Source organism: Puma concolor, chromosome B3, assembly GCF_028749965.1.
Source record: "Puma concolor isolate L17-30 chromosome B3, mPumCon1.1.hap2, whole genome shotgun sequence".
NCBI lineage: Eukaryota > Metazoa > Chordata > Mammalia > Carnivora > Felidae > Puma > Puma concolor.
Genome location: NC_141672.1, coordinates 2,043,509 through 2,071,291, shown reverse-complemented (window position 1 = coordinate 2,071,291; position 27,783 = coordinate 2,043,509). Strand labels below are relative to the sequence as shown.

The 27,783-nt window shown below is 69.2% G+C and overlaps 1 protein-coding gene across 2 annotated transcripts; it reads left to right on the top strand.

Moving 5' to 3' along the window:
• On the top strand, positions 1-26,614 carry CEP170B (centrosomal protein 170B). 2 transcript variants are annotated; one of them, XM_086708636.1, is made up of 19 exons: positions 1-78; positions 3,430-3,561; positions 10,098-10,187; positions 12,067-12,147; positions 12,993-13,049; positions 14,109-14,247; positions 14,889-14,993; positions 15,117-15,599; positions 15,837-16,552; positions 16,645-16,815; positions 17,322-17,412; positions 17,611-19,293; positions 20,365-20,596; positions 23,078-23,237; positions 23,539-23,682; positions 23,822-23,910; positions 24,250-24,343; positions 24,468-24,519; positions 24,694-26,614. In XM_086708636.1, exons 2-19 carry the CDS (start codon positions 3,457-3,459, stop codon positions 24,927-24,929), a joined length of 4,728 nt encoding a protein of 1,575 aa, XP_086564762.1. In that variant the 5' UTR covers positions 1-78; positions 3,430-3,456; the 3' UTR covers positions 24,930-26,614. The 2 variants fall into 2 exon arrangements, with proteins under 2 accessions (XP_086564762.1, XP_086564763.1); XM_086708637.1 differs by lacking the exon at positions 1-78 and adding an exon at positions 687-862.
• The last annotated feature ends 1,169 nt before the right edge of the window (positions 26,615-27,783 follow it).

The window sequence follows — 27,783 nt, the reverse complement described above, 5'->3', positions numbered from 1 at the left end:
CCAGCTCCCGGGCCACGACGCCTCTGCGGTAACGCCCAGCACCGAGCCAGCGGCCCGTGGGCTCCGACCCCGGGAGCGGTGAGCACCTCCCGAGCGCCCGGACGCACCCGCCCCTCGGCCCCCAGCCGACGCCCACGACCCCCGCCCCCAGCCCAGCCCGGAACGCCCCGCGCCTGGGCGCCGGGGGCGCGGGCGGGAGGGCTCGGGCGGGCCTCGGGGACTCCCTTCCCCTCCCCCCAGGCTCCACCCGCATTTGGGCGGGCGGGGCTAAAGGTTAGGGGCTGGGAGGGCTCCCGGAGCGCGGTGAAGCGTTAAGCCGCGGGCCCAGGGCCAGGACTGCGGGCTGCTCCCGGCCCCAGGGTCCGCCGGGCACGCGGGGGCAGGTCCCCCAGCCGAGGCCGGGGCGGGGCGGACACTGGGAGGGGAGGGCGTCTGCGGGCAGGGTGGGAGGGGGAGGGGGTGGGGGATGGGGGGGTGGGCGGGCGCGGGGGGCCGGGACGCAGACGGAGACGGGAGGGGTCTGCGGGGGGCGCGGAGACGCGGAGGGGAGCGCGCGAGGGGCGAAGGCGGCGTTCACCTGGCACGGGGGCCCGCCCTAACCTGGATTTCCGGGGGCGGGGCGGGGGCGGGGCGGGGCCCGGGCCGGGAGGGGGCGGGGCCCGGGCGCGGGGCGGGGCGCGCGCCCGCAGACGTCAGGGACCCGCGCGCCAGGCCGCGGGGCCGCCGCTCCGCCCGTGGGCTCGGCCGGGGCTGCCGCGAGCGTGCGGGCCGCGCCGGGCATGTCCTAGGCGGCGGCCCCGCCCAGCGCTCGGCCGGCAGGTGCGGGCGGGAGGGCCGGGGCCGCGCCGGGGCCGAGCCGCAGGTAAGCCCGGGGCCTCCCTGCGCCCGCACCTGCGCCTGCGGCGCCGCGCGGGGATGGAAGGGGGCGGGGGGCCGGGGGGCAGGTCCCCTCCGGGCGGGACAAAGGCGTGGGGACGGCGGCCGCGGGCACACCTGGCCGGGCCGGTCCCCGCCGCCGCGGAGGCGGCCCAGGGCTGCGCCAGGCCGGGAGGGGCGCCCGGCGCGCGTCTACGCGGCCTGGAGAGGGGCGCGCAGGCCTGGGCGCCGGGGTCCCCGCCCAGGCACCGGCTCGGCCATGGCCGCCCCGGAGAGCGCTGATTCAGAAGGCGCCTGTCCCTCCCCCTCCGGGCCCGGCCGCCGCCCGGCCTGGTCTCTCCTCCCGCGGTCCCTCCCTCCTCCTCGTTTCCCGTGTCGCCGCCGTCTCTCCGCGGTCCCTGCCTCCTCTCCCGGCCTGTCCCCGGCCTCCGTTCCGTCTGCTCCTTCCAGCCGCCCGCCCGCCCCAGCCCCTGCCGCTCCCGGCCCCTGCCCCCATCCTTTCCCGTTCGCAGTCCCGGCCGGCTCCCGGCCCCTGCCCCCATCCTTTCCCGTTCCCAGCCCCGGCCGCTCCCAGCCCCTGCCCCCGGGCGGCTCCACCTTCCTCCTCACCTCCTGGCGGGTGGCTTTTCTGGCTGGGGCGGCCGGGGGGACAAGTTTGGGGTGTTTATTATTCTCCCTCCTAGCAACGGTGGCCAGCCCAGCCCCGAACCAGCCGCAGGCTGTTTGGGAACGTCCACGGCTCCCCTGGCCTGAGCCCTTTCTGGATGGGCTGGTGGTGGCAGGGTTGGGTGGGCTCTGGAACAGCCGCAAAACCAGGCTCTGGGGGCCTGGCCTCCCTTTGCTGTTAAGTCGAGGCTGTGGCCTCCTCTGGGTGGGGTCGCTGCCTTTTGGAGACCTTAGCAGGTGATGCAAGAGTGTGGGATGTGGGGGCTGGGAACGGCAATGATGGGGCGGGGGCTTTCCCAGAGAAAGCCTTGTCCCCTCCCCCAGCTGCCCTAATGAGGGAGGCCTCCACAGGTCCCCACCCCCTTGGCCTCGGTCTCCTGCCCCTCTGGCTGGACTCTCAGGGAGCGCCCGAGGCCCCGGGGAGGGGGTTCTGGCGGACTGGAGCTGCCTTCTGGGCTGGATTTTCCCACGGCTTCCCACCTGCTTGCCTCAGGTGTCATGAGGGTATGCGTTGGGACACATGGCCACTCGGGCCTTCCCGGACTGGCATGTGCTGGTACTGGCCTTGCTCACTGTCTGCCCAGAAGGGAGCAGAGACCTGGGCCTCTGGGTACGGGTAGCAAAGGGACAGGGCCTGGGGACCCCCTCTGCTTCCACCAGGGTGGCGGCACCTTCCTCTCTCTTCCCGGTCGCCTCACCCTAGTCTGCCTAACCTCTCGTCCGTGCTGTGTCCTGTGAGTCACATCGTGGCCTTGGGACCTCCAGGGCTGGCCACACAGGCGCCAACCGGGCCCGTGCTCTGCTCTCACTGACTGGAAATCCTTCATGACTTCTGGACAAGACTACAACACTTGGGTTTTGCGCTGAGCCCCCCCAGAGGTGAAGCGTGTCCTGGAACCAGCTTTTGGCTCCAGCCGCAGGCCTTACGACCCCACGTCTCTGCACTGGTTGTCCCTCTGCCTGGGACGTGCACATCCACCTCCTGGTGTTACATGTCAGCTTTCCAGGGCGCCTTCCCAGACACCCTCACCCCCCCTCCCCCTGCCTGTTCTTCCTCTGGGACACTCACACTTCCTCAGAGCCTTTCAGCCTTGTTGCGGCCTGCCCAGCTGGAGAGAGCCCCCGATGCAGGGCACAGCTGCTCACAGTCCAGGACAGTGCTCGGCACGCGGTGGCCCTCATGATGCGACTTGCCCCAGTGTGTGTGTGTGTGTGTGTGTGTGTGTGTGTGTGTGTGTGTGTGCGCGCGCGCGCGCTTCAGCAGTGTCTGTGCAGAGAAGAGGGGCCAGCGTGCTCGTAGGCGGTGCTCCAGGTGTGGTGTGGCCCATGTGCACATGTGTGTCCCATGAGCGTGTGCGTGTTTGGGGCCCAAGTGCCTGTGCTGCCGTGATGGCGCAGCTCGGCTCTGGGGCCCCGCGCAAGCGGGCTCCGTGTGACAGCGTGTGCATGCTGGCTGCATGGGGGCCTCCGGCTGCCCCAGAGCCTGGTCTCGGGGTGACACTGGCCCTTGTTGCCACTCAGGTTGTCCCCACTGTGCCCGTCCACCTGCCTTCGCTTCCCTGCTCATCTTGACCATACTGGCCCTCACACCCGTTCTCTACCGATGCCCCCAGGACCTTGGGCACCAAAGCACCCCCCTCCTGGGCACTGGAGGGGTCACCTGATTCCTTGGCCACCTGGCGCTGGCCTGCGTGGAGGCCTCTGCCCCCAAAGTGTTCGGTCTCCTCGAGGTGATAGGTGTATTGACGGCTCAGGACTCCTGTCTTCAGCTGTCTCCCCCGGGCCCTCCTGCCCTCAGCCGGGGAAGCAGATCCCCTGGTTCAGTGCATGTGCCCTGGAGCGGGGGTGCAGGGAGGGACGCCTGCCCTAATGACTCCTTCCCTTCAGGGCCAGACGGGCCTTGCCTGCGCCAAGATGAGCGTCACCTCCTGGTTCCTGGTGAGCAGCGGCGGCACCCGCCACCGGCTCCCGCGAGAGCTCATCTTCGTGGGGCGTGATGAGTGTGAGCTTATGCTGCAGGTGAGTGGGGGCGCCTCCGGGGCGGGGCCGAGGGGCGGGGCCGGAGGGCACCACACACATCGCTGGGCGCATCAGGGCCTGAGCGTGTGCACAGGGCCGGTTCCTGAGCCTGCGCATTGGAGCTTTCTGACCGGAAGTTGCTTAGGCTTCTATCAGGTTCTCAAGGTGTCAGGGACCCACCTTTGGAAGGTGCCGCAGAGTGGATATGTCCATATTCTTGTCTGGGGGCCCCACCTGGGCCATGAGCCGAGTGGGGAGCTGCGGGGCCAGCTCGGACCATGAGAGCTGTCCAGGGCAGCCCGTTGAGGCACCCTGGGGTGGGGAAGGGGCCTTTCTGGGGTAGAAGAGGCCGGTGGAGTCAGGGTGCCGGGCACTTGACAGTCAGGAATTCCTCGGGCCCTGGGTTTCAGAGTCCGAGTTTGGCTTCTGTGGGGCTCACGCATCTGGCTATTTGGGAACGAGGAGAGAAGGGAGGTGGGCGACCCTGTAGGGTTCACCCTAGTTCTGGGGTCCTTTTCCCTGCCCTCATGGGTGCGACGGAGTCAGGCTCCCCGCGGCCCCGGCCCCTTGTGGCCCATGGGCCCCTGCCCCCCAGCCCCTCAAGCCCCATGCCATCCGCTGTGGGACTCTCGGAAGGAGAGGTGTCCTGGGTGTGGTGCACTGCCCGCACGGCCCTGGTTCCTTGTGCAAACCTGGCTGCTGCTACCCGTTTCCCAGGACGCGTGGGGCCGGGGCTCCCAGCCACGTGCACATTCACGTGGGCAGCACATGTGTGTCTCCCTCTCCCGAGGGCAGACCCCATCCCGGTCTGGACACCCGGGCTTCTCCCCGAGGTCCTCTGACTTGCCTGACCGCAGACCAGTGAAGTTCCCACATCGTGTCTGGTTGCTGGGCCTCTTAAGCGTCTTTAATCCGGAACAGTCCGTCTCCGTATTTCTCTTCACGCCTGTGGATGCCGGAGGGACCGAGTCGGTGACTCTGTGCAGGGTGGGCACGTGTCTTCTGTAAAGCCCTGGGTGTCTGTTGGGGGCCTTCCAGGCCGCACGTCCCCACGGCAGCTACTCTGCTTTGCCGGGATCCGGATGCGGCAGCCTGGCGGTGGTAATCCAGCTGACGCGGCCGGACCAGGAGGACGTTCCTTATGGGCATTGAAGCATCAATCTTGTATGGTTCCCACAGGTCACGAAGGGGTCTTGACCTTTAGAGACTGCTTACGAGTATAAAAAGTGCTCACGGCACTGGGTCCCCACGAGGCAGGCAGCAGCTGTGGGTGCGTCCGGGCCTGCGGGATGGCCCGCGTGGGTCTGGATGTGGCCGCTGCTCCCCCGGGTGGTATCGTGGGATGTGACCCCTGCTCTCTGTCATGGGAGGCAGGTCCGAACGTGTGCTGGCTTCGGGGTCACCGCATTTGTCCCTGACCCCCGGCAAGGTGCTGTGCGCCTGCGTGGCATGTGGGTGGTTCGGCCGGTCTCCCGAGGGTGGCCGGGAGGGCCTCTTGGAGGAGGCAGTGCCTGACAGGGGGCCTCTGTGGGCGTTCTTTCTGCCCACTGCCTGGCTCTGTCCCCCTGCATCGGACCCTCACTCTGCTTGCTTCTCTCCCCAGGTGTTGGTGGAGAGGCTTCTGGGTCAGGGGGCGGGGGTCAGGCTCATCGCATGGTGTGGGGTCCAGTTCCTAGTTCTGGTGAGTCCGTGGTGGAGCCCTGAGCGGGCCAGGAGCAGTGAGGGCTTCTCAGCCGTTCGTGGGAGCCAGCCCCCGGCCTGGCTATTCCTGTGTTTCTCCCCCGGCTGTCCTCCGGCACATGGGGAAACTGAGGCTCCAGGAGCTTCGCGCAGGCATGGGGGGGGGTGGTGCGGGGATGCCGTCCGCCCCTGCAGCCTCCCTCTCCGCCCGGACCCTGAGCATGCCCGGATGGCCACAGCTTGCACCGCCCTGGGGTCCTGTCCACACCCATGCTCCGATGATTCACATGGTGTCCCGACGTGTCCCGCCCCCAGCCTCGAGCCCCCTGTGTTCATAGCCTGCTTGGACACCACAGAGGCAGCCCAAGCTGTGTGCTACTGAGCAAACCCACCGTCCTCTCCTCCACCGGGGTCCCAGCCAGGGTCCCCGTCAGTGGTCCAGGGACCAGCCCTGACCTGCCCTCTCTCACCTGTGCTTTGGGCCACCGCAGGTGCCACTGCCACTTCACCCAGGTTCAGGGACAGGCACACCGGGCCCAGCCTCGCCCTACACCTGCCCTGGCTGTCCGGGACCTCTCCTCGGGTGCCCTCACCTGCTGATCCTCACCAGCCAGCCCCTCCTCACCCGCTCCCTGCCTCATGCTCCTGGAGGGCCTGGGCTTTCCCTCTGCACTGTCCTCGTCTTCGTTCCCACATTTGTGGCTCAACAGTTGTGATGGAGCACCGTCCTGTCTCGGCGCTGGGACGGCCACGCAGAGACCCTGCCCGCCCCTCCCCCGCCCCCCCCCCCCCCCCGCCCCAGGGTGGGGCCGGCCACACACGTGTAAGAGTGGGACCAGGTGAGTCCCCAGGGGAGAGGCCCAAAAGAGGTGGCCCTGGGGACAGGATGGGGACCGTGGAGCTGAGCACCTAGGAGGAGGAGAGGTGTGGAGGGCTGGCAGGGGTGCCAGGCAGCTGGGGCCGCCGTACGGGGCAGAGGGAGGAGGCCGGGGAGTACGTGGCTGTCCGGGAGGCTTGTGCCACAGACCAGGCAGGAGGGGCTGTGGCTTGGCCCCCGGGGGCAGAGGATGTGGGGAGAGAGCGTTCCGGAGGCAGAGATGGCCACCTGGCCACGTGCCACCCCGTGTCCTCCAGCAGCCCCGCGGCCGGCTCGCCACCGTGTCCATGCCGTGCAAGCCTGGCCCAGAGCTGGTGCCCCTCCAGGGTGTGTTAAGTAACACAGACGCGAGCGTGGACGCGGGCCCAGGTCAGGCTGCCGTGGCTCCTGCCCCCAGGGGGGCCGGGCACACTCGTGGGGGCCTGTGCGGGTGCACCCGTGGATGTAACAGGCACGCGCGTGCCCGTGGATAGGTGTCGTCTCCGCTTCCGCCCAGTTTGCCCGGTCGCAGCCTGTTGGGATTTGTCCCCTCAGATCCTTCCTCGGAAACCACAGCCCCGGGCGGGCGGACAGGCCGAGCCCGTCCGCTGTGGGCGCTTGTGGGCTGGCAGGAGGGCGTGTCCGGAGCCCCGGGGTTTGGCCGCTGCCAGGGTCAGCCTGGCCGGGCGGGGCTTCCTCCCGTGCGGGAGTCAGACACAGAGTCTGGAAGCACGTCTTTATTTCTTTTAAAGTAAGTGTCGCTAGACCTTTTCCCAAAGCTCGAAACGTTTGGAGCTTCTCGGGGCTGTTTTACTAGCGCGTGCCGAGGCTGCTTTCCACAGGGCAGCTGGGGGGTCAAGGGGCTGCCTCCCCCTCCCATGGTGGACGCCGAGCCTATGAGCACCTGAGCGTGGTGGAATTGGGGTCTGCTTCGGGCTTGGGGTGTCAGGGCTGGGAGGGAGGCTTCCGGAGGTCCCTCTCCGCCTGCTCCCCATCGGTCCTGGTGCCAGAGCCCTGGCTGGGAGTGGAGGGCGGGCCTGGGGACTGGATGGGGCAGCCCGGGCCATGGGTGCAGATGAGGGCACTGTGGCAAGCAAGGAGCCAGAGGGCTGGCCGGGGCAGGGCAGGGAGAGGAAGGTTCGGAGAGGCCTCCGGGGCCTTCGGCTCACGGGACAAGACCAGCCTTTCCTCTCCGGCTGGTCAGGAGCCCCGGGAAGTTTCTGCAGAAGAAAGATGGCAGGACCGATGGGGGCTGAGAGGATAGGAGGAAGGTGGCTGCGGAGGGGACGGGTTGGGGAGGAAGGCCAGTGGGTGCCTGGGGGCAAGAGGGTAGGGCGGGAACAGGTGGACCCTCAGCTGGTGGCGTTCCTGGGGGAGGCTGTGAGGCCGTGGACAGGGAGGGAGGAGTCAGGCTTGGGCTTGAGCCGCCCAGAAGGTAGCCAGGGATGTGTCCGGGAGTGGGGGTGTGAGGCTTGGGGAGGGAAGAGAGTTGTTCAGGCTGGGGGGGTCAGCCCAGAAGCCCCTCCAGTGGGGTTATTCCTTGGCAAAGGGGGTCTCCAACCCTGAGGGACAGCGTGCCCTTGCTGCTGCCTCGGGCCAGCCCCGTGTGGCACCAGCTCCTGGTATGGAGCTGGCAAGAGCCCCGTGGCATGCCCCTTCCCAGGGCTCTTCCTGGGCCTGCAGCTGCCCCCCCCCCCCAAAATCTGCTACCCGGCTGCAAAGAGGGCGAGGCCCGGCTCCAGGCTCACTTTCCACAGGCCGGGGGGGGGGGGGTTCCTTTGGCACCCAGAGTGTCGGGCAGGGCAGAGGCGGGCAGCTGGCTTGTTCTGGAGCCCTGGGCTGAGCTTGGGAGAGGGCGGGGGTGGAGGCAAGCCCCCAGACCCCCAGCAGCACTAGCTTTCTTCGCCACCAGGCTGGGCTCTCGGCACTGTGACAGCAGACTCGCGAGGGATGGTTACCCGGCCCGAGGCGAGGCGGGCTGAGCACTCAGGTCCCCCAGAGAGCTGCTGTCCTTGTCAACCCCACCTGCAGCCAGGGGCCTGAGGCCCAGGTGAGGGAGCGCCAGTGTCCCCCAGCAAGCCCCGTGCCAGGTGGGGGAGGCCCAGGCCAGGGCCATTGGGGGGCTGCCGTGGAGGGTCTCTAGGGCCGGCTGTGGGGGTGGGTGAGTGCTGGGCGGGCCTGTGTCGGGGACCAGCAGGAGAGTCTGATGGAGGAGGTGGTGCCCAGCATCCAGGGAGGAGGCTGTGGCCGGGGTGGCCAGGACCTGGCTGGCGTGGGTGCCCACTTTGGATGAGGGATCCAGAATAGGGGCAGAGGTGAGGCCTGGGGGGTGAGGCGTGGGTTTCAAGGTTAGACTCACCCGGTCAGAGGCCCGCTGCTGTGGGAGGCAGATGTGTTGGCACCGGGAGCCTCAGCAGTCTCGGTCCCGGGGGCTGACCAGGGCACATGCTCGCAGCAGGGCTGGCCCCTGCCTCCCTCGGCAGTGCTGGGACGGCCCCACAGGCTGCTCTGCCCTCTGGATCGCCCCTGCAGCCCTGCTTCCTTCCAGAGGACCGGAGGCCCGTGGCCTGCGCCCCCTCCCCTCCTCATGCCTCTCCCCCCCCAGACCCCCTACTGCAGCAGCAGCCTTGTGCGTCTGGCCGCATGGGGCCTCTGGTGGGCAGGCAGGGCTGGAGGCTGCTGCTGGGGCCCTGCCCACCCACTACAGTCTGTTCTCCAGAGCATTCGGCCCATCTGCCGAGCAGAGTGACCTGGGCAGGGCAGAGCGGGGCCAGAACCCGTGTCCACCCCCACCCGCACCTTGCTGTGCCCTTGGGTCTCTGGGTGAGGCAGGAGGCCCTGCCCTAGGGGCTTCTAGTCTGTGGGAGGTGCTGGGCCCCAGCCTGGTGGTGCCAGAGGTGCTGAGCAGGTGGAGGGTGTCGGAGAGGAAGTGGGCTCTGTGGGTCCGGCTGTCTCGGGGAGGGAAGGTCTGGGCACTCACCTGTGAGAGCTGACGACCCTCGAGTGGCATAGTCACACGGGCACTAGGGTCCTGGGCCAGGGGCCATCCCGTGCCCTTGCAGATAGGTCCGGGTGTCTTGTGGAGGCACTGCCCGGCAGGTGCATGGGGCCATATACTGCCATCCAGGCGGTCTGGACACCTCCTAGGTTGGCTGGTTCTGCTGGCCTCTCCGGGGGCTGGTCCCGGGCCTGGGTCTCCTCAGGTGGCGAGAGAGGGATGCAGGGGCCGCCCGGCCGCCCAGGGCCTCCGGCAGGGTGGGGGTGGGGTGGGCAGTGGCCGTGTGCCTTGTGCCAGGACCACCGGCCTCGTGGCTGGGGGAGGGGCTGGGTGACCATCCTCGGAGGGGTCCTGAGGGGGTGGCGACCAGGGAAAGGTTAGAAGCGCTCGGTGTGGGAGCACTGATGTACGTGTGCACCTGTGTGGCCCGGTGTGAGCCCCGTGCGTGAGGGCACATAGACGCACCGTGTCTGTGTGTGACCCTCATTGGCAGAGGCTGCGCGGGCCCCTGTGGGGCTGACTGGGAGTGGGGGGAGGCCTCTCCCTGAGCCCCCCGGCCCGTCCATCCTCTCTGTGGGCTCTGCCCGCCCCCAACTGCCCTTGGGGGTGAACAGCAGCATGTGCCAGATGACCAGGGGGTTCCCAGCCCTCCCCCCGGCTGACGCAGGGGCAGCCTCGGGGATGGGGGGAGGGCCCCTGGGGGTGGGGGGGCAGCAGGGGGCAGGAGGACCCGGCCTTGGCCCCTCGACAATTCCCTGTGGCCCGCTCCCGTGGCTGGGACAGCTAGTGGAGTCAGGCCGGGTGGGCTTTCTGGGACACACGCACTCAAGATGGGGGCGTGGGTGGGGCCTCGGGGGCTCCGAGGCCCAGGTGGCAGGTGTCGGTCTGGTGGTGGGGGGGGGGGGGGGTAGGAGAGGATGGGGCTCCCACTGGGGGTTCCTCTGCCTCCGCGGCCCTCACCTAGCCGGGAAGGTGGGCTGAGGGCAGTCTGTGTGTCCCCAGTCCCGCAGCGTGGACAAGCAGCATGCCGTCATCAACTACGACCAGGACAGGGACGAACACTGGGTGAAGGACTTGGGCAGCCTGAACGGGGTGAGTGCTAGGGGCCCTCTGAGCTGCCCCGCCCCTCCCCCTTCACGACCCCTCCCTCTGAGCTGCCCCCTCCCCTCCCCCCTCATACCCCCTCCCTCTAAGCTGCCCACCCTTCCCCCTTCACGACCCCTCCCTCTGAGCTGCCCCCACCCCTCCCCCTTCATGACCCCTCCCCCTTCATGACTCCTGCCTCTGTGCTGGCTCCGCCCTTCTTCATGACCCTTTCTTCTGTGCTGGCCCTTCCCCCTTCAGGACCCCTCTGTCAGTGCTGCCCCCCCACCTCTTCATGATCCCTCCCCCTGTGTTGGCTCCACCCCCTCTAACTCTGCTGGCCCCACCCCTCTTCGGGACCCTTACCTCTGCTGGCCCCACCCTCCCTTTGTGATGATCAAGCCCTCTCATGACCCCTCCTCCTGGTGGCAGCACCCCTCTTACCCGCCCCACCCCCCATCATGGCCTATCCCTCAGCCTTGGCTCTTCGTGACCGCCCCCTTGGCTCTTCGAGACCCGCCCCTCTCCCCTGGCCTCACCCCCCCACCCTCAGCCCACCCCCCCTGCCACCCCTTGTGGTCACTTCCCCTCGGTGACCACATCCCTCTGCTCTGTCCCCACCTGGCCTCCTCCTGAAACTCCTGCTCCGGTGGGGAGGAAGCCACCCGCAGGTGCCGTGGCCCCATGGCCTGCTCCCCTGGGCAGGGCTGTTCTGGGGAAAGGAGCCCTAGGGTGGGCAGTGCAGGCCTTGGACCACCTGCAGGCTGGAAGTGGGTCTGCTCAGGTGTCCGCTGAGATACCCTGTCCCGGGGACCACGTGGCCTCTCGTGAGCAGGGCGCAGCAGGGAGGGGTCCGGTGAAGGCTCTGTCCAGGGTCCAGTGTCCGTCTGGGTCCAGTGTCTGGGTGTGTTGTTTCTGCCTGCCCCAGGGGCCTCTCACCCTGTCCCTCCAGCTCGTGCAGCCTTGCCCTCCATCCTGAGTCAGGGGTCCCACAGTAGCCTCCGGCTGGCGAGTGCTGGGCACTCTGGACCGCCTCCCACCCAGCACTTCCGTCCAGGGCTCTGGGGCCCCTGAGCCCCTCCTCTCTTGGCCCTACCCGGATGGGGCTGCAAGGGGGGTGAGCACTCCCTCTGCCCACGTGGGCCGCACCGAGACGCCGACCCCCGGACCATGCGGTGCTGAGAGGGTCCCTGGGGCCGCTGGCCTGGTTGGTGCTCCCCCATCCTCAAAGGCCTGGGATGTCCGTGTAGTTGGGGCCAGCTCTTGCCTGCCCGCGTGACACCGAGCGCAGCCAAGGACACGGGCGGGCAGGGTGTGTCTGCAGAGCCTCCCGGCTGCCCCCCTGCCAGCCCTGCGTCCTCTGCTCCCTGCTTGGGGCTGAGGACTCCTCCTCCGCATACAAAGTGTGCACATGGAGCCCTCTCAGGGCCTGCTCTGCCCGCCTCCGCCCTGTACCGCGTCCTCCAGGCCTCGTGTTGCTCCTACCAGACTCTGGCCCCCACATCTGTCGTCTCTCTGTCACCCAGGGGCCCTCAGGGTGTGCGGGGCTCTCCCACTCATCTGGCCATGGCGTGGTATCCGGCGACCAGACAATTAGAAGTCCCTGGGTGGGGGAAGAGGGTTCCAGGAGCGGGTGGCTGTGCACAACCAGACCAGCCCTGCCACGTGGCCACTGACAAGGACACTGTGGGGCTACCTGAGGGTCCTGGGAGTCCAGGTGACGCCGGTCCTTCAGCGGCTGCCTGTCCTGGGGTCCCTTCAGGGTTGAGGCTGGGTGCACATGTGTCAGAGGGCCAGTGCCCGGCCCAGAGCAGTGCGGAAGGAGCGGACTCCTGAGTTGTTGTCCTGCTTGCCGCTGACCGGGCCCTGCCACCTGCTTCCTCTGCAGACGTTCGTGAATGATGTGCGCATCCCGGACCAGAAGTACGTCACGCTGAAGCTCCATGACGTCATCCGGTTCGGCTATGATATCCTTTCCGGGCCGTGCCCCCTCCTTCTGGCCCAGGTCGCCCTAGGTTGTCCTGGCCCAGGTTGTCCTGGAAGTGGTAGGGGCCCCAGTGGGCACAGCTGCTCTGTGCTCACGGCCCACGGCCATTAGCCTGGGCTCCGGCCTGACCTGTACCCGCTCTTCCCCAGACGGAGGCCCCGGTCTCAGGGAACTGCTTCCCACCTCCTGGTCTGAGCTGACACAGGGCTCCAGGAACCAGTGTGCTGACCTGGGACCCAGGGGCAAACCGGGGGCTGACCAGGCGTGGCGTTCTGTGCTCAGAGCATGTGTGAGTGAGGGCTGGGCCTCCGCCCTGAGCAGCCTGGTTGCTCTGGGGACCCGCACGCAGCTGGAGCCCACCCTGTCTTCTCCTCTGCCCGCCGCAGCCTGCGCTTGTGTGGGCGTACCCCCCCGGGGGTATGGACACAGCCCCTGGCTGAGCCCTCCCCTCCCCACCTCTAGAACATAGGGAGGCCAGGGCCGAGGGGTGGTCTGGGATGGGAGCCAGGAGCTAACTGTGTGGCCTGGCTCCTGGGCGCATCACCTGCCCGCCCTGCCCTTTGTGGGGGGCGTGTAGAGGGCATGTTCATGGCCCTAGTGGTGGGCGGGGGGAGGGGTGTGCTGGGTTCCGGAATGGGCTGTGTCCTGCGTCTCTGAGTTGGGCAGCCTGGCACGCAGGTCGTTGGTGCAGCGTGGGCACGGGCCTGGTGCACAAGCGGCTGTTGGGGGGCAGCACACGCCTCTCCTCTGGGCCATCTGCTCCCCCGCTGCCCTGTGCCCTTATCCTGGCTCCTCTGCTCTGGGTTTGCCTTAACTCGCTGCCACATTCCAACATGTACGTGCTGGAGCGTGTGCAGCACCGGGTCCCCGAGGAGGCGCTCAGGGTCAGTGCCGGCGCGCAGCCCAGGGGCTCCTCCCACAAGGCCCCTGCGCCCCACAGCTCTCCCGGGCCAGCACCCTCAGCCTCTTGGCTCCCGTGGCCTGGTGCTGGTGCCATGAGTCAGCCCAGCCTGGTGGGGCCTGTCCTGCCAGACTGGCCAGTCTAGTGGGTGGGGAAGACGGTCACTCCCCCGAGGCTGATGCAGCCGCGGGTGCTGGGCACGGAGAGGGGGCTGCTGTGTGCCTGTACCAGCTGGGGGGGGGGGGGGCGCCGAGAGGCATCCTGGGTACCAAGGAGGACCCCAAGCAGTCTACCGCAGGTGGTGGCCAGGAACAGGCAGGAGCGGTCAGTATTTGGGGACAGCCCTGTAGGGGGTCCTGGGGTACTCTCGGTCAGGGCTTGAGGGGCCCGGGTGGGGGGGCCACGGCAGGCCGGCCATGTCCTCTCCCCTTGCTCGTTTGTGTGGGAGTCTTGGAGCCCTGACTTGGGGGACCCTGCCCATAGCTTTACCCAGGAGCTCCGTGTGGGGGAGACTAGCCCTAGCCCCATCTTTGGAGTGAGCTGTGGGCAGCACCGGGCGTGTGGGCAGCCTGCCTGGAGTCACCGGCCAGCGTGAGGCCGACTTCTACAACCGCAGGGCTGGACCAGGGGAGCCCGGCATGCACACAGGCACTCACGCAGACGTACACAGACGCACGCGTGCAAACCAACATTCACGTGCACGGTCTTTTGGGGTAGACCGCTGCTCCCCACTTCCCGTGCCCTGGGGCCCATTCCTCCCCTCTCTCTGGTGGGTCCTGGGCGAGGTGTCACCTCTGATGATTGCCGCCCGCCCCTGCCTCTCTGGAAGCTTCCTGGTCTCGAGGACCCCTCAGGCTTGGGCAAGGACCCCCGGTTTCCACCTCAGGCTGTCAATTCCATGGGGTTCAGTAAGGAGAGCTCGTGCGTGGGGCCAGTTCCTGCCCCCTCTGGACTCAGAGGGAGGCAGGCTGCCCTGAGCGTCTCCAGAGCTGGACCCCACCCTCACCCCCTCACCCCCTCATCCCCGCCTCGCTGCCCGCAGCACGAGAAGTACACTAGCCAGCTGCAGGTGAGCGTCAAGAGCCCGGCACCCAGGAAGGGCGAGGCACTGCCCCAGCACACCCCCTACTGCGAGTCCTCGAGCCCCAGGCCGGAGAGGGCGGACCGGAGGCCGGGAGCAGGTAGGGCAGCCCCGAGGTGCACAGGCCGGCCCCCCCACGGGTCTGCCCCATCCCGATGACCCTCCCCTGCCAGCACGGACCCTTGCCCCGTCTCCCAGCCTCCTGGGCCCACTCCACCAGCAGCAGCCATGGCACAGACCTGCTCTGTGTGAGCTCAGGCACCTGTGTGTCCCCCACCCACGCCCCCCTGGGTGCACTGCACCCCCCGTGCCCCGTGTGGTCCGGTCAGTCTGTAGTGGGCTCAGCCTTCAGGGTCCCCTTTGTGGCCTGAGTCACTTTCAGAGCCTCAGAGAGACTGTCCCTGGGTATGGACTCCTGTCCTCCTGACCTTCTGACAGGCAGGCCCTGGGGAGCCCGGAGCTGGGCTGGAGGGGGTGCCTGCCCCTCAGGGAGGCCCGGGCGGGGCTGGGGGAAGCCAGTGTCCTGGACTCCCTGCAACTGTCCCCCACTGCGGATGCAGAACAGGGCTCAGAGCGGTCACGTTGAAGCAGTCAAGGCAGGGTCCTGGGCAGCCGCAGGTCTGAGACGGGAGCTAATGCCGGGACCCCTCCAGAGGCCAGCGTCTCCCCCGGCTCCGGGTCTCCCTCCTTGTCTGTGTCGGCGCCACAGTGACTCGGGGTGGGACTGTCCTCCCTCTGCAGAGGCAGCGGCCTACCGGACCCCTCTGTACGGACAGCCCTCCTGGTGGGGCGAGGATGAGGGCGACAGTCCGTGTGAGGACCGGCGCCCGGAGGAGCCCGACCCAGGTGGGTCCCCGGAAGCCCCGGAGGTGCCTGCTCTGGGGGAGACGGCGGTCTTGGCAGACACGGGTGGGGTGAGGATGCTACCCTGCAGCCCCAAGGACGTGTTTTCTCCCCCCACCGACGTAGAGCGGCCCAAGGAGCCGTCGCAGCAGGACAGGGAGCTGGCCGGGACAATGGCCAGCTTCCGGGCTGCAGCGGAGCCTCCCAGCTACGCGTTCAGGCGGGAGCCCAGTTACTTCGAGATCCCCACGAAGGAGGCCCCGCCGCCACGGCCCCCCGAGGCGCCGGTGCAGGAGGCCCCCACCAAGGACGTGGAGCCCGGCGTGGCCGGTGCAGCCCCCGTGGTACAGAGCCACGCTTCCTTCACCATCGAGTTTGATGACGGCAGCCCCGGCAAGGTTAAGATCAAGGACCACGTCACCAAGTTCTCCCTGCGCCAGAGGAGGCCGCCCGGCAGGGAGGCCACGCCTGCGGAGGCCGTCTCCGCGGAGACCAAGGTGGCCGACTGGCTGGTGCACAATGACCCCAGCCTGCTGTGCCGGGCCGGCCCCGGTGACGACCGCCACAGCACCAAGAGTGACCTGCCCGTGCACAACCGCACCCTCAAGGGTGAGTGCCGACCGGCTGGCCCACCACGGGCCCCGCGACCGCCCCGCAGCCCCCTCGCCTCCCTGGGGGTGCCCCGGTCAGGTTGGTTGATGTCCCGTGTGTAGGCGATTGTGCTGGACTCGCCTCGCACTCGGGGCCGTCCAGTGTGTTTCGGCTGCTCGTCTTGGCCGTGTGGGGCGGGGTGTGGGGCGCTGTGTCCCCAAGCACCTGTGACAGCTGGGGATCCCCCACTCCCAGGCCACAAGCACGAGGACGGCACACAGAGCGACTCAGAGGACCCCACGGCCAAGGCGGCGGCGGCCGGGGTCCCCGCGGAGGGTGGCGGGGCGCAGGTGCGGCTGCAGAGGCAGCTGAAGCGGGACCCCCAGGAGCTGCTGCACAACCAGCAGGCCTTCGTCATCGAGTTCTTCGACCAGGACGCGCCCCGCAAGAAGCGCTCCCAGTCTTTCACGCACACCCCTGCCGGGGACCCCAAGGCCGACAAGCGCCGAGGCCCCGGGCCGGCCGAGAGGGACCGCCCCGGCGCCCCGGCCCCGGCGCGGGGGACGGGCGGCAGCTCGGGGCCACAGCGGGCCAGCTCGCTCAAGCGGGAGAGGACAGAGGAGCGGCTGGGGGGGTCCTCGCCCGCCCCCCGGGCCTCCCCGCGGCCCTTCGGCAGTGTGGGGCGCCGTTCCCGTCTGGCCCAGGACTTCATGGCTCAGTGCCCGTGGGACAGCTCCCCTGCCGCCCGGCCCGGCCCTGACAAGGCATCCCCGGAGTCGCCTGCCCCTGAGACCCCCCGTGGGGCCAGCCCCGTGGCCCCTGCGACCCCGCCGCCACCCCCCGCTGACCCCCAGCTGACCAAGGCTCGGAAGCAGGACGAGGACGACAGCCTGAGCGACGCGGGGACTTACACCATCGAGACGGACGTGCAGGATCCGGAGGTGGAGGAGGCCCGCCAGATGATTGACCAGGTCTGCACGGCAGGGGCGTGGGGGCCCGGCCGGGAGGGGACGGGCGGTCGGTGGGCTGGCGCTGACCCGGGCCTGGCCGTCCCTCCTGGCAGGTCTTTGGGGTACTTGAGTCTCCCGAGCTCTCCAGGGTGTCCTCGGCCACCTTTCGTCCGGTCATCCGAGGGGACAGAGACGCGGCCGGTGACGGGGTGGCCCAGCGCATGGCCCTCCTGCAGGAGTTTGCCTCCCGGCCAGTGGGCATAGACTCCCAAGGGGGGCTCCAGGTATGTGGGACACACACTGCTCCGGGGAGGGGCCGGGCGAGGGAGGACGGCAGCCAGGCTGGGGCCCCGCCCTCGGGTCCTGTACGCACTCGAGGGTTGTGGCCTGGCCTGCGCGGCGTTCCAGCCCCTCTGCGAGGCCGGGTGGAACCTTCCGTGAGTGGCCCGCCTGGCGGCTGGGCGGGGGGCCCCTGTGTGGAGGGCTCAAGGGCGGGCCCTGGGGCTCTGAGTCAGGTGGGGCCCCTGGGTACGCCTGTGCCCACGGGCAGGGCTGGCCTGAGTCACAGCTGCTGACCTCCGGGCCGCCAAACTGGGCTCGGACCAGGTAGTTACGTTGGCAGTTGCGTGGGGCTCCCGCAAGCCCAGGGGAGCGCGAGGGGTCGCCTGGCTGCCTCTGACGGAGGAGTGTGCCGCAGGTGCAGGGATGGCGCGTTTGGGCCAGGTGTGGGGGGAGCTGCCCCGCTGCCCCTGCCCCTTGCTGCAGACACAGCTTGCCCTTCGCTCCGCAGGGCCTCACGGTGCCGGGCTCCCCTGGGGGTCAGAAGTGGGTGTCCCGCTGGGCCAGCCTGGCCGATAGCTACTCAGACCCAGGCCTGGCAGGTAAGTGGTTCCGGCCCAGCGGAGGGGTGGGGGATGGAGGGGGAGGGGGAGGGGGGGAAGGGGTGGCCTCAGGCCCTCGTGCTGGACTCTCGGGTGCGCGTGCGCGCCGGCTGTCTGGAGGAAGGCCGGGCTTCCGGCGCTCCTGAGGGGGCCTACAGGCGTGTGGCCACTCCAACCAGGTCGCCCCTGTCTTTGCAGAGGAGGGCCCTGGGCGCAGAGCTGGGGAGCTCGAGGGGGCTCTGCCCGTGCGCCAGCGACGGCTACTCCCACAGCTGCCCGGCGACAGGGCAGACAGCCCTGGGGGCCTTGAGGCCACCAGGAGGAGCGGCCCCGGGCCTCCGGAGCTGGGCAGTGAGCAGGCCAGCTGCCTCTTGGGCCAGGAGGACTTGGAGCCCGACAGCCTCAGCGATGCCAGTGGGTCGGATGGTGGGCGGGGCTCCGAGCTGGGCGGGGCCCCGCGTGAGGAGAGACGCAGGAGCCCCCAGGAGGGTCCCGCGTGGACGAAGGGCCGGCGCTCGCCAAGGGCCCCCGGGGAGCCAGCCCCTACCTCTTTCTTCATTGGGGACCAGAACGGGGAGGCGGCCTTCCCCAGGAAACCATCTGTGGCTCCGGGGGAGGCGGAGGGCCCAGGACGGGTGGCCCAGGCCAGCCCCCCAGTGAGGGACGGCGTCTACGTGAGCACCAGCGGGAGGATGGTCATCCAGCTGCGGACAGGGCGGTCCCCGGAGCCCGAGGGCTCTGCCCCGGCCTTGGTGCGGCAGGAGAGCTTCAGCAAGGAGCCGGCCGCTGGCCCCCCGGCGCCTGGCCAGCTTCCACACATCTCCAGCCACCCCCTCCTGCAGGACCTGGCCGCGGCCCGGGCCTCACGCACAGACCTCCACCCTCAGGACACCCACCTGATTCTGAAGGAGACGGAGACGGCCCTGGCAGCCCTGGAGGCCCGACTGCTTTCCAAGCCCACGGACGAGGCCGAGGGCCAGATGGGCAGTGCCCCTGGGCCGCCGGACGACTCCCTGTCTGGGGACTCTGATGTGGACACGGCTAGCACTGTGAGCTTGCTCAGCGGTAAGAACGGGCCCAGCCCGACCGGCGCCCAGCCCACGGGGCTGCAGAAGGACAAGCCGCCGTCCCCGCCGGCAACACAGGACCTGGGGACCGTCTCCTTGAACAGTGCCCGGGACCGGCTGTCAGAGAAGCGTCGCCCGCCGGGCCCTACCGACGCGAGGCGTGTGGCTGCGCGGCGTGGCCCTGGGCCCCGGGTGCCCTCGGACTGGCCTGATGAAGAACGAGGCTCGGGCCCAGCCCACCCGCCTGGCACGGACACGGTCACCTGTGACCACGAGCCCCCCGCGGCCAGCGGGGCAGGGCGGCCAGGGCCTCGCCGGAAGCCTACGGCCCCACCGCCGTCTCCAGCCACCCGGGAGGAGCCGGGCCGAGGCCCCACGGGCTCCCAGAAGGCACAGCAGGTGCTGACCCGCTCCAACAGCCTGTCCACCCCCCGGCCCACGCGGGCCTCCCGGCTGAGGCGGGCCCGGCTGGGGGATGCCTCGGACACGGAGGCTGCAGATGGGGAACGGGGACCCCCAGCCAACCTGGAGCCGGTGGGCCGGCCGGCTGCCGAGCAGGCCAAGAAGTTGTCACGCCTGGACATCCTGGCCATGCCGCGGAAGCGGGCCGGGTCCTTCACGGGGCCCGGCGACTCGGAGGCGGCCCCCGCCCGGGCCGGCTTCTCCGGCCGCAGCGTCGAGCTGTACTGCGCTGGCCGCAAGCCCGTCATGGCCGAGGCGCGGGCCGCTGCCCGGAAGGCCGCCAGTTCCACCACGGTGCCCCGCCAGCCCTTCAGCAGGGCCCGCCCGGGCAGCGCCCGATACTCCTCGCCCAGTGAGTGCCGGGGGCAGCCAGCCTGGGCGGTGGGTTCCTGTGCTGGCCTGGCGCAGGGCTGCGGGGTCCCGGTTCCAGCCCGCGGGGAGCCCCCGCGCCCGCAAGCAGGCGTGTCTCCACAGACACGCGCGAGTGCCGCGGGAGGCCCAGGCCGCAGGGGGGCGGGGCTCTCGCTGACCCCGGGGGGACCCGCGTGGCTGCGGACAGCCGGCCGGGCTGCTCGCTCTTCCCTGGCGCTCTGGGCTGGCATCCGGCTCATGAGGTACAGGCAGAGGCCCGAGCCGTGCCCCGGGGCCCGGGGAGGGTGTCTTCCCTGGACGCCCACAAAGCCTGCGGCGGGGGAGGGCCGTGTCCATCTCCCACGCACCCCTGGGCAGAGGCCCCGGGCCGCCCGCGGTCTGTGCGCATGCACGGCGAGGACAGACGGGGCCGTGGCGGCTGGCGCTGGTCTCCTGCCCGGGGGTGGCCCGATGTCTTGCCCTCTGGGGAGCCCGTCCCCCAAGCAAACTGAAGGGTGGGCTCTCTGGCCCAGCTCCTCGAAGCTCCTGTGCCTCCCGCAGCTGCGGAAGCAGGGCGCCCCTGCTTTCTGGTCCCGGGCGGGGGGGAGGGGGGGCGGCCATGGGGGCCTCCACCCCCGCTGGGGGCAAGGGGTGCCGAGGGCCGGGCTCCACTGGAGGACGAAGCAGGGTCAGTGTGATCTGGGGTCAGGGACCCACTGCCCGTCCCCGTGTTTTCCCTCTGAGCGTGTTTGCCGCCGCTGTGGGGAGTCAGGTCTGAGACCAGGGAGGGGCTGGGGCTGATCCACGTGGAGAGTTTCGCCCTGATTTGGGGTCTCCGTGGGTTCCATTTCCTGCCGCCAAGGGCGCTGACCTCCCCGTGGGACGCACGGCTGCCCGGGGCCGATCGGCTCCAGCCGTGGAGGCGCCGGGCTGCCCACCCCCCGTCGGCCTCTCGGCCGGCGGTGGCCTGTCCCGCGGTGCCGGGCCCTCGCCCAGAGGGGCCTGGGCTGCCGCAGCGTGCTGAGTGCTGCTCTGTTCTGTTCTTGCTCCTGGAACGAATGCACGCGCCCAGGCACACGCCGGCGGCAGCAGGGCTCAGACTGCACGTCCACGTCCGAGGAGGAGTACGGCTCCCCCAAACACGCACGCGCCCGCACCTCGGCAGCCACGCAGACCCCACGGGCCGGCAGCTCCGGCCGGACCCGACCCCGGGCCCCCGGCCTCCGGGACACGGACGACGAGGAGGAGGATCCCGACCCCTACGGTTTTATCGTGCAGACGGCAGAGATCGCGGAGATTGCCAGGTGAGCCGTCCATGCAGAGGGCGCCCCCCGCCCTGGCAGGGCAGGGCAGGGCAGGGCAGGCCTGGGCTTCGGGCTCTCTTCCCAGACGGGCTCCGCGGACGCTTGTCGGACGGATGGTTCGCGGATGATCGCGTGTGGACGGGTGGGCGGGTGTGGGACCTCCGGGCTGAGGAAGGACTCCGCCGTAGTTGTCGAAGATGAACTCTCTTGCGTGGTCATTTGCTGGGTCACCTCTGGCCGGGTGCTGGGAAGGACGGTGCAGACGTGGGGGGCTGTTGCTGGGGAGCGGCCATTGGCTGAGCGCTGCAGGGCTCACGGCAGGGCAGGAGCCTGGGCCTGGGCTAACGGTGAGTGTTTGGTGCTGAGGATGCTAAGCTTGAGCCCGTGAGGCTCCTAGAAAGAGGTGACCAGAGGCAGGTGGTTCCCTGGAGAACAGCCCGTGTGGGCGTGGAGACACAGGGCTGGTGACGGAGGCCGTGGAGACTCGAGGTGGAGCAGAGAGGACCTGCCAGGCATGGAGAGAAGGGGACCAGGAACCGAGCTCCCAAGACACTGGGGGAGGGGGCGGTGCCTGTGCGCTGGGGTGGTGAGTGAGGGTTCTGGAAGGAGATACTTCACCCGGAGGAGGGAGGCGAGCAGGGTGCAGAGGAGAGAGGATGGGGAGTGGAGGGCCCCTGGGGGCTTTGGAGGCCTCTGCTTCCAGAGTGAGCAAGCTTGAGCATCTGATATGCTGGGGGCCAGAGAGAGGAGACGGGTCTGGGGCAGGGGGCCGCGGGCACTGAGTCGGGCACGCGGGGCGGGGGGAGTCGGGCACTGAGGCAGGGGCACGTGGGGCGGGGGGGGGTGTCGGGCACTGAGGCAGGGGCACGTGGGGCGGGGCGGGGGGGGGTGGTCGGGCCCTGAGGCAGGGGCATGTGGGGTGGGGGGGTGGCCGCAGGCACTGAAGCAGGGGCACTTGGGGTGGGGGGGGGAGTCGGGCACTGAGGCAGGGGCACGTGGGGCGGTGGGGGGGAGTCGGGCACTGAGGCAGGGACACGCAGCGCGGGGCGGGGGGGGGTGGTCGGGCCCTGAGGCAGGGGCATGTGGGGTGGGGGGGTGGCCGCGGGCACTGAGTCGGGCACGCGGGGCGGGGGGAGTCGGGCACTGAGGCAGGGGCACGTGGGGCGGTGGGGGGGAGTCGGGCACTGAGGCAGGGACACGCAGCGCGGGGCGGGGGGGGGGTGGTCGGGCCCTGAGGCAGGGGCATGTGGGGTGGGGGGGTGGCCGCAGGCACTGAAGCAGGGGCACTTGGGGTGGGGGGGGAGTCGGGCACTGAGGCAGGAGCACGTGCTGGTTTGGTGCTGTTGTGAATTTGAGGGGCTTCTTCTGTGTTTTCTGGACGTAGGGAGGGTGGGGCCCAGTTGGGGGAGACTCATCTTGAGGGGACCTAGGTCAGTCTTGCCGGGGAGGGAGGGGCCGGCCAGGATGGTTTCCTCCAGCTGTGACTAGCATTTCTGGGGGCTGGGCTCAGCGGCCCCGCCAGGCAGGGAGTGGATGGGCCCTGGGGGCCGGCTGGGAGGTGCCCTGGGTGGTGCTGAGACCGCCGAGGGCGGAGACCTGGTCCTCGGTGGGCTTGGAAGCCCCGTCCCTGTCCCTTGGGCGACCGCAGGCATTGACGGGAGGAAGCTGGGCGGGGTGGGCCTTGTGCCCCTGCGGTGAGGGGGGATGGTGGCGGACAGTGACAAGGGGCTCCAGTGCCTCAAGCCTGGGCCGGGGGCTCCGGTGGCACATGATCTGCTGGCTGTGGAACCCGATGAGCTTCGGGGACAGGGCACAGAGGCTGCAGGCTGGGCCTGGGGACCTCGCAGGCAGTAGGGGCAGAAGCCGTCCCCGGTCCCCGGGGGCTCGAGGGGACGCACGTCATCGCCTGTGCAGGGCGCGGGTGAGGCCAGGCTGATGCTGGGGGCTTAGCCTCCCTCGGCCTCCCCGCCTCCCCTGCGGGCAGGTGCCCGGTCTCTGCCTGCCTCTGTCAGCCTTTGCCTGATTCTGATCGTGGTCTGTGACCCCTCCCCCACCTTGGTGTCCCTGCCTGCGGAGGAGGGCTCGTGTGGCCACACGTTCTGTGGCAGCCCTGATGCCCGGCCCTGGTGGCCGGAGGAGGAGAGGGTGTGTGTGGCTCGCTCTGGAGCCCTTCCCACCTGGCCCTGCCGGGCCCAGCTCCGGCCACCCCTCAGGGGGCACTGGGGCCTTGAGCCTCCGGACGGGGCCCTGCCAACTCTGACGTTGCCGATGGCCGCTGGGGCACGGTCTGGGCCGGGCTGCGGGCCGCCTGCCCCTCACCGGCACTTGTCCCTTGGGAGGGGCTCCTGCCTGCACCTGAGAGGGGGAGGTCTGCCTGGGGACGGGCACCGGGTTCTGTCAGCCTCCTGCTCCCCGACCTCCCAACACCGGCCCCCAGCCCGGAGGACCCCACGGCACCTGCCTTCTTCCCTGCTCCCGCAGGCTGAGCCAGACGCTAGTGAAGGACGTGGCCATCCTGGCCCGGGAGATCCATGACGTGGCTGGGGACGGCGACTCGTTGGGCTCACCGGGGCCCGCCCGTAGCCCCTCCCTCAGCAACGTGCCCAGCACCCCTGCCTCAACCATCTCCGCCCGTGAGGAGGTGAGCCCAGCCCCGCCCCTGCTCCCCGAGCCGTGAGGTCCGGGCGGGCCGTGTCCGGCCTCCCCCCGCCCTGCGGCAGCTTCCGGCACACCTTGGCAGAGGGCGGACAGTCACCAAGGCTGTGTGTCCTCCGCTCGGCTCCCCGAACAGCTGCCTTGGGGGCAGGGGCGTCCAGGAGCCCTGAGCGCCCAGGGCGTGGGGTCGGCTGTCTTCTCGCTGTCGTAGCAAGGAGGCGCGAGTGCCCGCACCTGCTGGCGGGCGGCCCCCGAGGTGCGCTGACGCAGCCCTGCCCTGTCTGCAGCTGGTGCAACGAATCCCTGAGGCCAGCCTCAACTTCCAGAAGGTGCCACCTGGCCCCCTGAGCTCTCGGGACTTGGACCAGAATATGAACGACCGCTGTGAGGACCCCCTTGCCAACAAGATGCGGCCTTGGAACCGTGAGGAGGCAGGCGCCCCCCCCCCCCCCCCCCCCCCGCGTCCCTCCCCTGCAGACAGCTGGCCTGGCTGCACACAGGGGTCCCTCTGGCCAGGGGTAGGGTGTGCCCATGGCTCCCGGGCACCGCACTGACACCTGGTCCTCGCAGGTGATCTTTGACAACCTGATGCTCAACCCCGTGTCCCAGCTGTCCCACGCCATCCGAGAGAACACGGAGCACCTGGCCGAGAAGATGAAGTGAGTAGGGCCAGCGGGCTCCACAGGCCCCTCGGACACACACACGCACGCGTCAGCCAGGGCCTGCCGGGGCCACACACACACACACCCCCGGCCCCCGGCCGCCAGGCCCCGAGCTTGTGGTAGGCAGAGCCCCCAGGGCGACCCCCAGCCCTCCCTACGTGAGGCGGGGACGGGGGCTCTGGCACCAGCCAGGCCCAGGCCCTCCTCCGGGCCTCAGTTTCCTCTCAGGCACGGGAGGGGCGTGGAGGGTGGGGTGGCCTGGGAGCCTGTGGGTCTAGGCTTCGGTCCTCACTGTCCTCTGCCCGTCCCTGTCCTGCTCCCACCCCTGGGCGGCAGGATCCTCTTTCAGAACACAGGGCGTGCCTGGGAGGAGCTGGAAGCCAGGATCAACTCGGAGAACGAGGTGCCCATCCTGAAGACGTCCAACAAGGTAGGTGCCGGCCCCGTCCCCCGGCCACCTGGCTCCGGGGAGTGGGGGGCTCCGGCCACAGACCTGGGGGAGAGGCGACCCCTTGGCGGTCCTGTCCCATCTCCCCCTGCTCGCTCGCTTCCAGGAAATCAGCTCCATCCTGAAAGAACTGAGGCGTGTACAGAAGCAGCTGGAAGGTGGGTGTGGCCAGACGCGGGTGGGCGGTGGTGGGGGGGACCCACACTGGTGCTGCTGCCCCCCACCCCCACGCATGGTCCTTGGTGGGAGACCAGATGCACTGCCCACCGTTAACCGGCTGGGAGGCCCTGGGGTGGGACCCTCGGGCTGGCCTAACGCTCCCGCCCCCGCAGTCATCAACGCCATCGTGGACCCCAGCGGGAACCTGGACCTGCTGACCGGAAACCGGGGCGCCGCGGGCTCGGCCCAGCTTGGGAAAGGCCGGCCGGCCGCTCAGAGCCCAGCGTCGCCCCCCTTGGCCCTGCCTCTGAGGAGCTGCCCGCCGCGGGCGAACTGCGGGTCCCCCGGCCTCCCGGACCCCGCCTTCCTCCCCGACTTCCTCCCTGACGCGGAGAGGTTCCTGATCTAGGCGGTGGGGGCCGCGGCGGTCCCCTGTGCCCCCGGGGCCGGCGCCGCCAGCCTCCTTTACCCGCCACTGCGGCCCTTCCCGGCTGCGGACGGTTCACGCGGAGCCCCCCGCACGTGCCATAACCCCTGGGCAGGGGCCTCAGTTCCCCGGGCCCCTCCCTAGCTCCCAGCAGCACCCCAGCTGGACGGGCCGGCCCGGCCCGGCTCCTGTTGCGGCCACCGCCGAGGCCCGCGTCACAGGTGTGTCCCCTGCCTCCTCTCCACGCTGTCCTTTTTGTCTTTAGCTTTTGAGGAAAGAGTCGTCTGTGCCATCGCAGCGGCTCCCTGGGCCCGGGAGGCCCCTCCCTGCCTCTGGCGCCGGGGGCTGCTGTTCTGTAGGAGGCCCCGGGCGCCGGCCGCGGCTGGGCCGGAGGGTGCCATTCAGTGCCAAACACAGAGCCGGGAGGGGCTGGCAGTACCCCGGGACCGGAGGCCGGGGCGCACCTGGCCGGGGCCCTCACGGGCAGCTCTGCGGCCCAGTGGCCTGGGGCGGGGACGTGGCCCGCGGAGACGTTCGGGGCGGGAACCCCACTTCTTTGGTGCCAACGCAACTGCCAAGCCCACCGAGTGTGTGGCTGCTGCCACGCCGGCCGTGCACACGGGCACACACGCATGCCAGACACGCGCCCGCGCTCCCGGCCAGCCCAGGCACGTGTCCACACTGCAGGGCGGTAGGTCCCAGCTCGGGACGCTGGCCGCACTCGGCTTCCTGCGGTTCTAGACCAGGTGGGGGCGAGGGGGGGGGTGGTGAGCACTAGACCCAAGTGGCTGGAAACCGGAGCCTCCCGGGGCCGCCCGCCCTCCCCCACCCTCACCCCCGTCCTCCCTGATGCTGTGGGCATTACCTGGGTGTCTGGCTCGGGGCCCCGCAGGCTGCTGTGCTCCGGTCCCGGTGCAGGGGCGGGGCGGGGAGAGCAGGGAGAGACCCCCCCCCTCCCCATCCCAGGGACAGTTTGCCTTCTCAGGGTTCTTTCAGCTGGGAACACGCGGGGGGGGGGGCAGAGCACGCCCCCCAGGGGGGCCCGTTTCTGGAGCCTCTAAGCCAAAGAGCCCGCGGGCTGTGGCAGGTGGGGGCGGGGCTGGCCCACCCTGGCTGCCGTGGCGCGGGGTCGCTGTGCACCCTGCCTGGCGCCTGTGTGAGTGGCGGTTGGGACGGGGCCCGGAGGCCAGTGGGTGTGAGTCTGGGCCCCATGGGTGACGTGTGTGTCCGTGTTTACATTTAGCTGATGTGGACTAGTGTGCATGGGTCCTGTACGCCCCCCCCCCCGCCGTTTCTGTGTGCGAGTGGTGGCGGGGTCCCTGCCAGGACCCCGCCCCTCGAGCCTGCTGGTCCACACGGAGGAGGTGCCGGCCCGCTGTCTCCTGCATGCCCCACACAGTCGCCCGCAGCCCGTCCCCTGGAAGCAAACAGTGGCCGTTCTCCATCCACACCCACCCTCAGTGATCGCTGTACGCTTTTTTTTATTCACAAATTCCTGTTCCTCCCCCTTCCAGCCTTCGACTCGGGATCGGTAACTTATTTGTCTGGCTTCTTGGAGGTACTTCTGTCTGTCTGTCCTCAGGTGGTCTTACGGCTGTCTTTCGGAAAACGATTATTTTATATGAGTTGTCATGGAATTTGTTCTAATAAATCATTCTATCACGTGGCGAGGTCCCTGCGTCCCTTGCCTCGGCCTCCTCTCTCCTCCGTTGGAGTTTGGCCTGGGGATGCCTGGCCCCAGGGGTCTCCATTCATTGGCCGGAAAATCCCATTTGACCCCCAAGACCAGGGATGCGGCAGTGCAGAGACATTGCCAGCAGGGGGCGGTGTAGGCGAGAAAGCAAAGCCTAGAAATTTCGCGTTTGCTCCTCCAGAGAAGAGTTCTCATTTTATCCCAGCCGTTGAAGGACGCGCCGACCAGCAGCGCTCTAAAATAGGCCTGCTGTGGACAAGTAGCGGGGGGGGGGGGGGGGGGGGGCGGGCACGGCGCTGAGTACTGAGCCTCGGTTTCTCCCAATTCCTTCACCCTTTCTGTGGCTTTGGAGCGATCGCTGACCTCACGCCGCAGCTGTGGTGGTGTCGTGCCACCCGGTGCCTGGAGCCCTGGGTCTTCCCACCCAGGGGACCACATCCCCCAACTCTGCCGCAGGGTGGACCCAGAGGAGATGGGCAGTTGGGCTGGAGAGCGTCCAGCCTGCCATCAGCCCACACTGCTGGCTGCAACAGAGACTGATCACCAGGTCGCTCGACCACGGCACAGGAACCACTTGTACCCCGCTGCTCCCCCACCAGCGCTGTTCCCCACGTCAGCTCCCTTCCCACGTTAGCTCCGTTCCCCCCTTAGCTCTGTTCCCACACCAGCTCTGTTCCCCGCACAGCTCTGTTCCCCCCACCAGCCCTGCTCCCCACGTTAGCTCCGTTCCCACACCAGCTCTGTTCCCCGAGTTAGCTCCATTCCCCACATTAGCTCCGTCCCCCACGTTAGCTCTGTTCCCCAGGTTAGCTCTGTTCCCACACCAGCTCTGTTCCCCACACAGATCTGAAATGAATAATACATTGAATGGTATTAATAGCCGGGAGACACTGCAGAAGAAAAGACTGCTCATCTAGAAAATATAAACAGGAGAAATTACCCAAAATGAAGCACAGAGAAAAGGCTTTAACAAAAATGAAAAAAATTAAATTACAAAAATAAACAGCAGCACTGATAAATGGCACAATATCGAGAAGTCCAACACACATGTGGTTGGGGTCCCAGGAAAAGTGTGGAGAAGAAAATGTCCAAAGAAATGACGGCAAAAGATGCCTAGACTGCATACAAGCTAGAAATTGATGG

Bases quoted from the DNA above. Each gene is read 5' to 3' on its own strand.
- CEP170B (XM_086708636.1), top strand. From the start codon at position 3,457: ATGAGCGTCACCTCCTGGTTCCTGGTGAGCAGCGGCGGCACCCGCCAC. The intron at 3,562-10,097 runs GTGAGTGGGGGC...GTGTGTCCCCAG, and splicing joins AGTGTGAGCTTATGCTGCAG to TCCCGCAGCGTGGACAAGCA. The intron at 14,248-14,888 runs GTAGGGCAGCCC...CTCCCTCTGCAG, and splicing joins GGACCGGAGGCCGGGAGCAG to AGGCAGCGGCCTACCGGACC.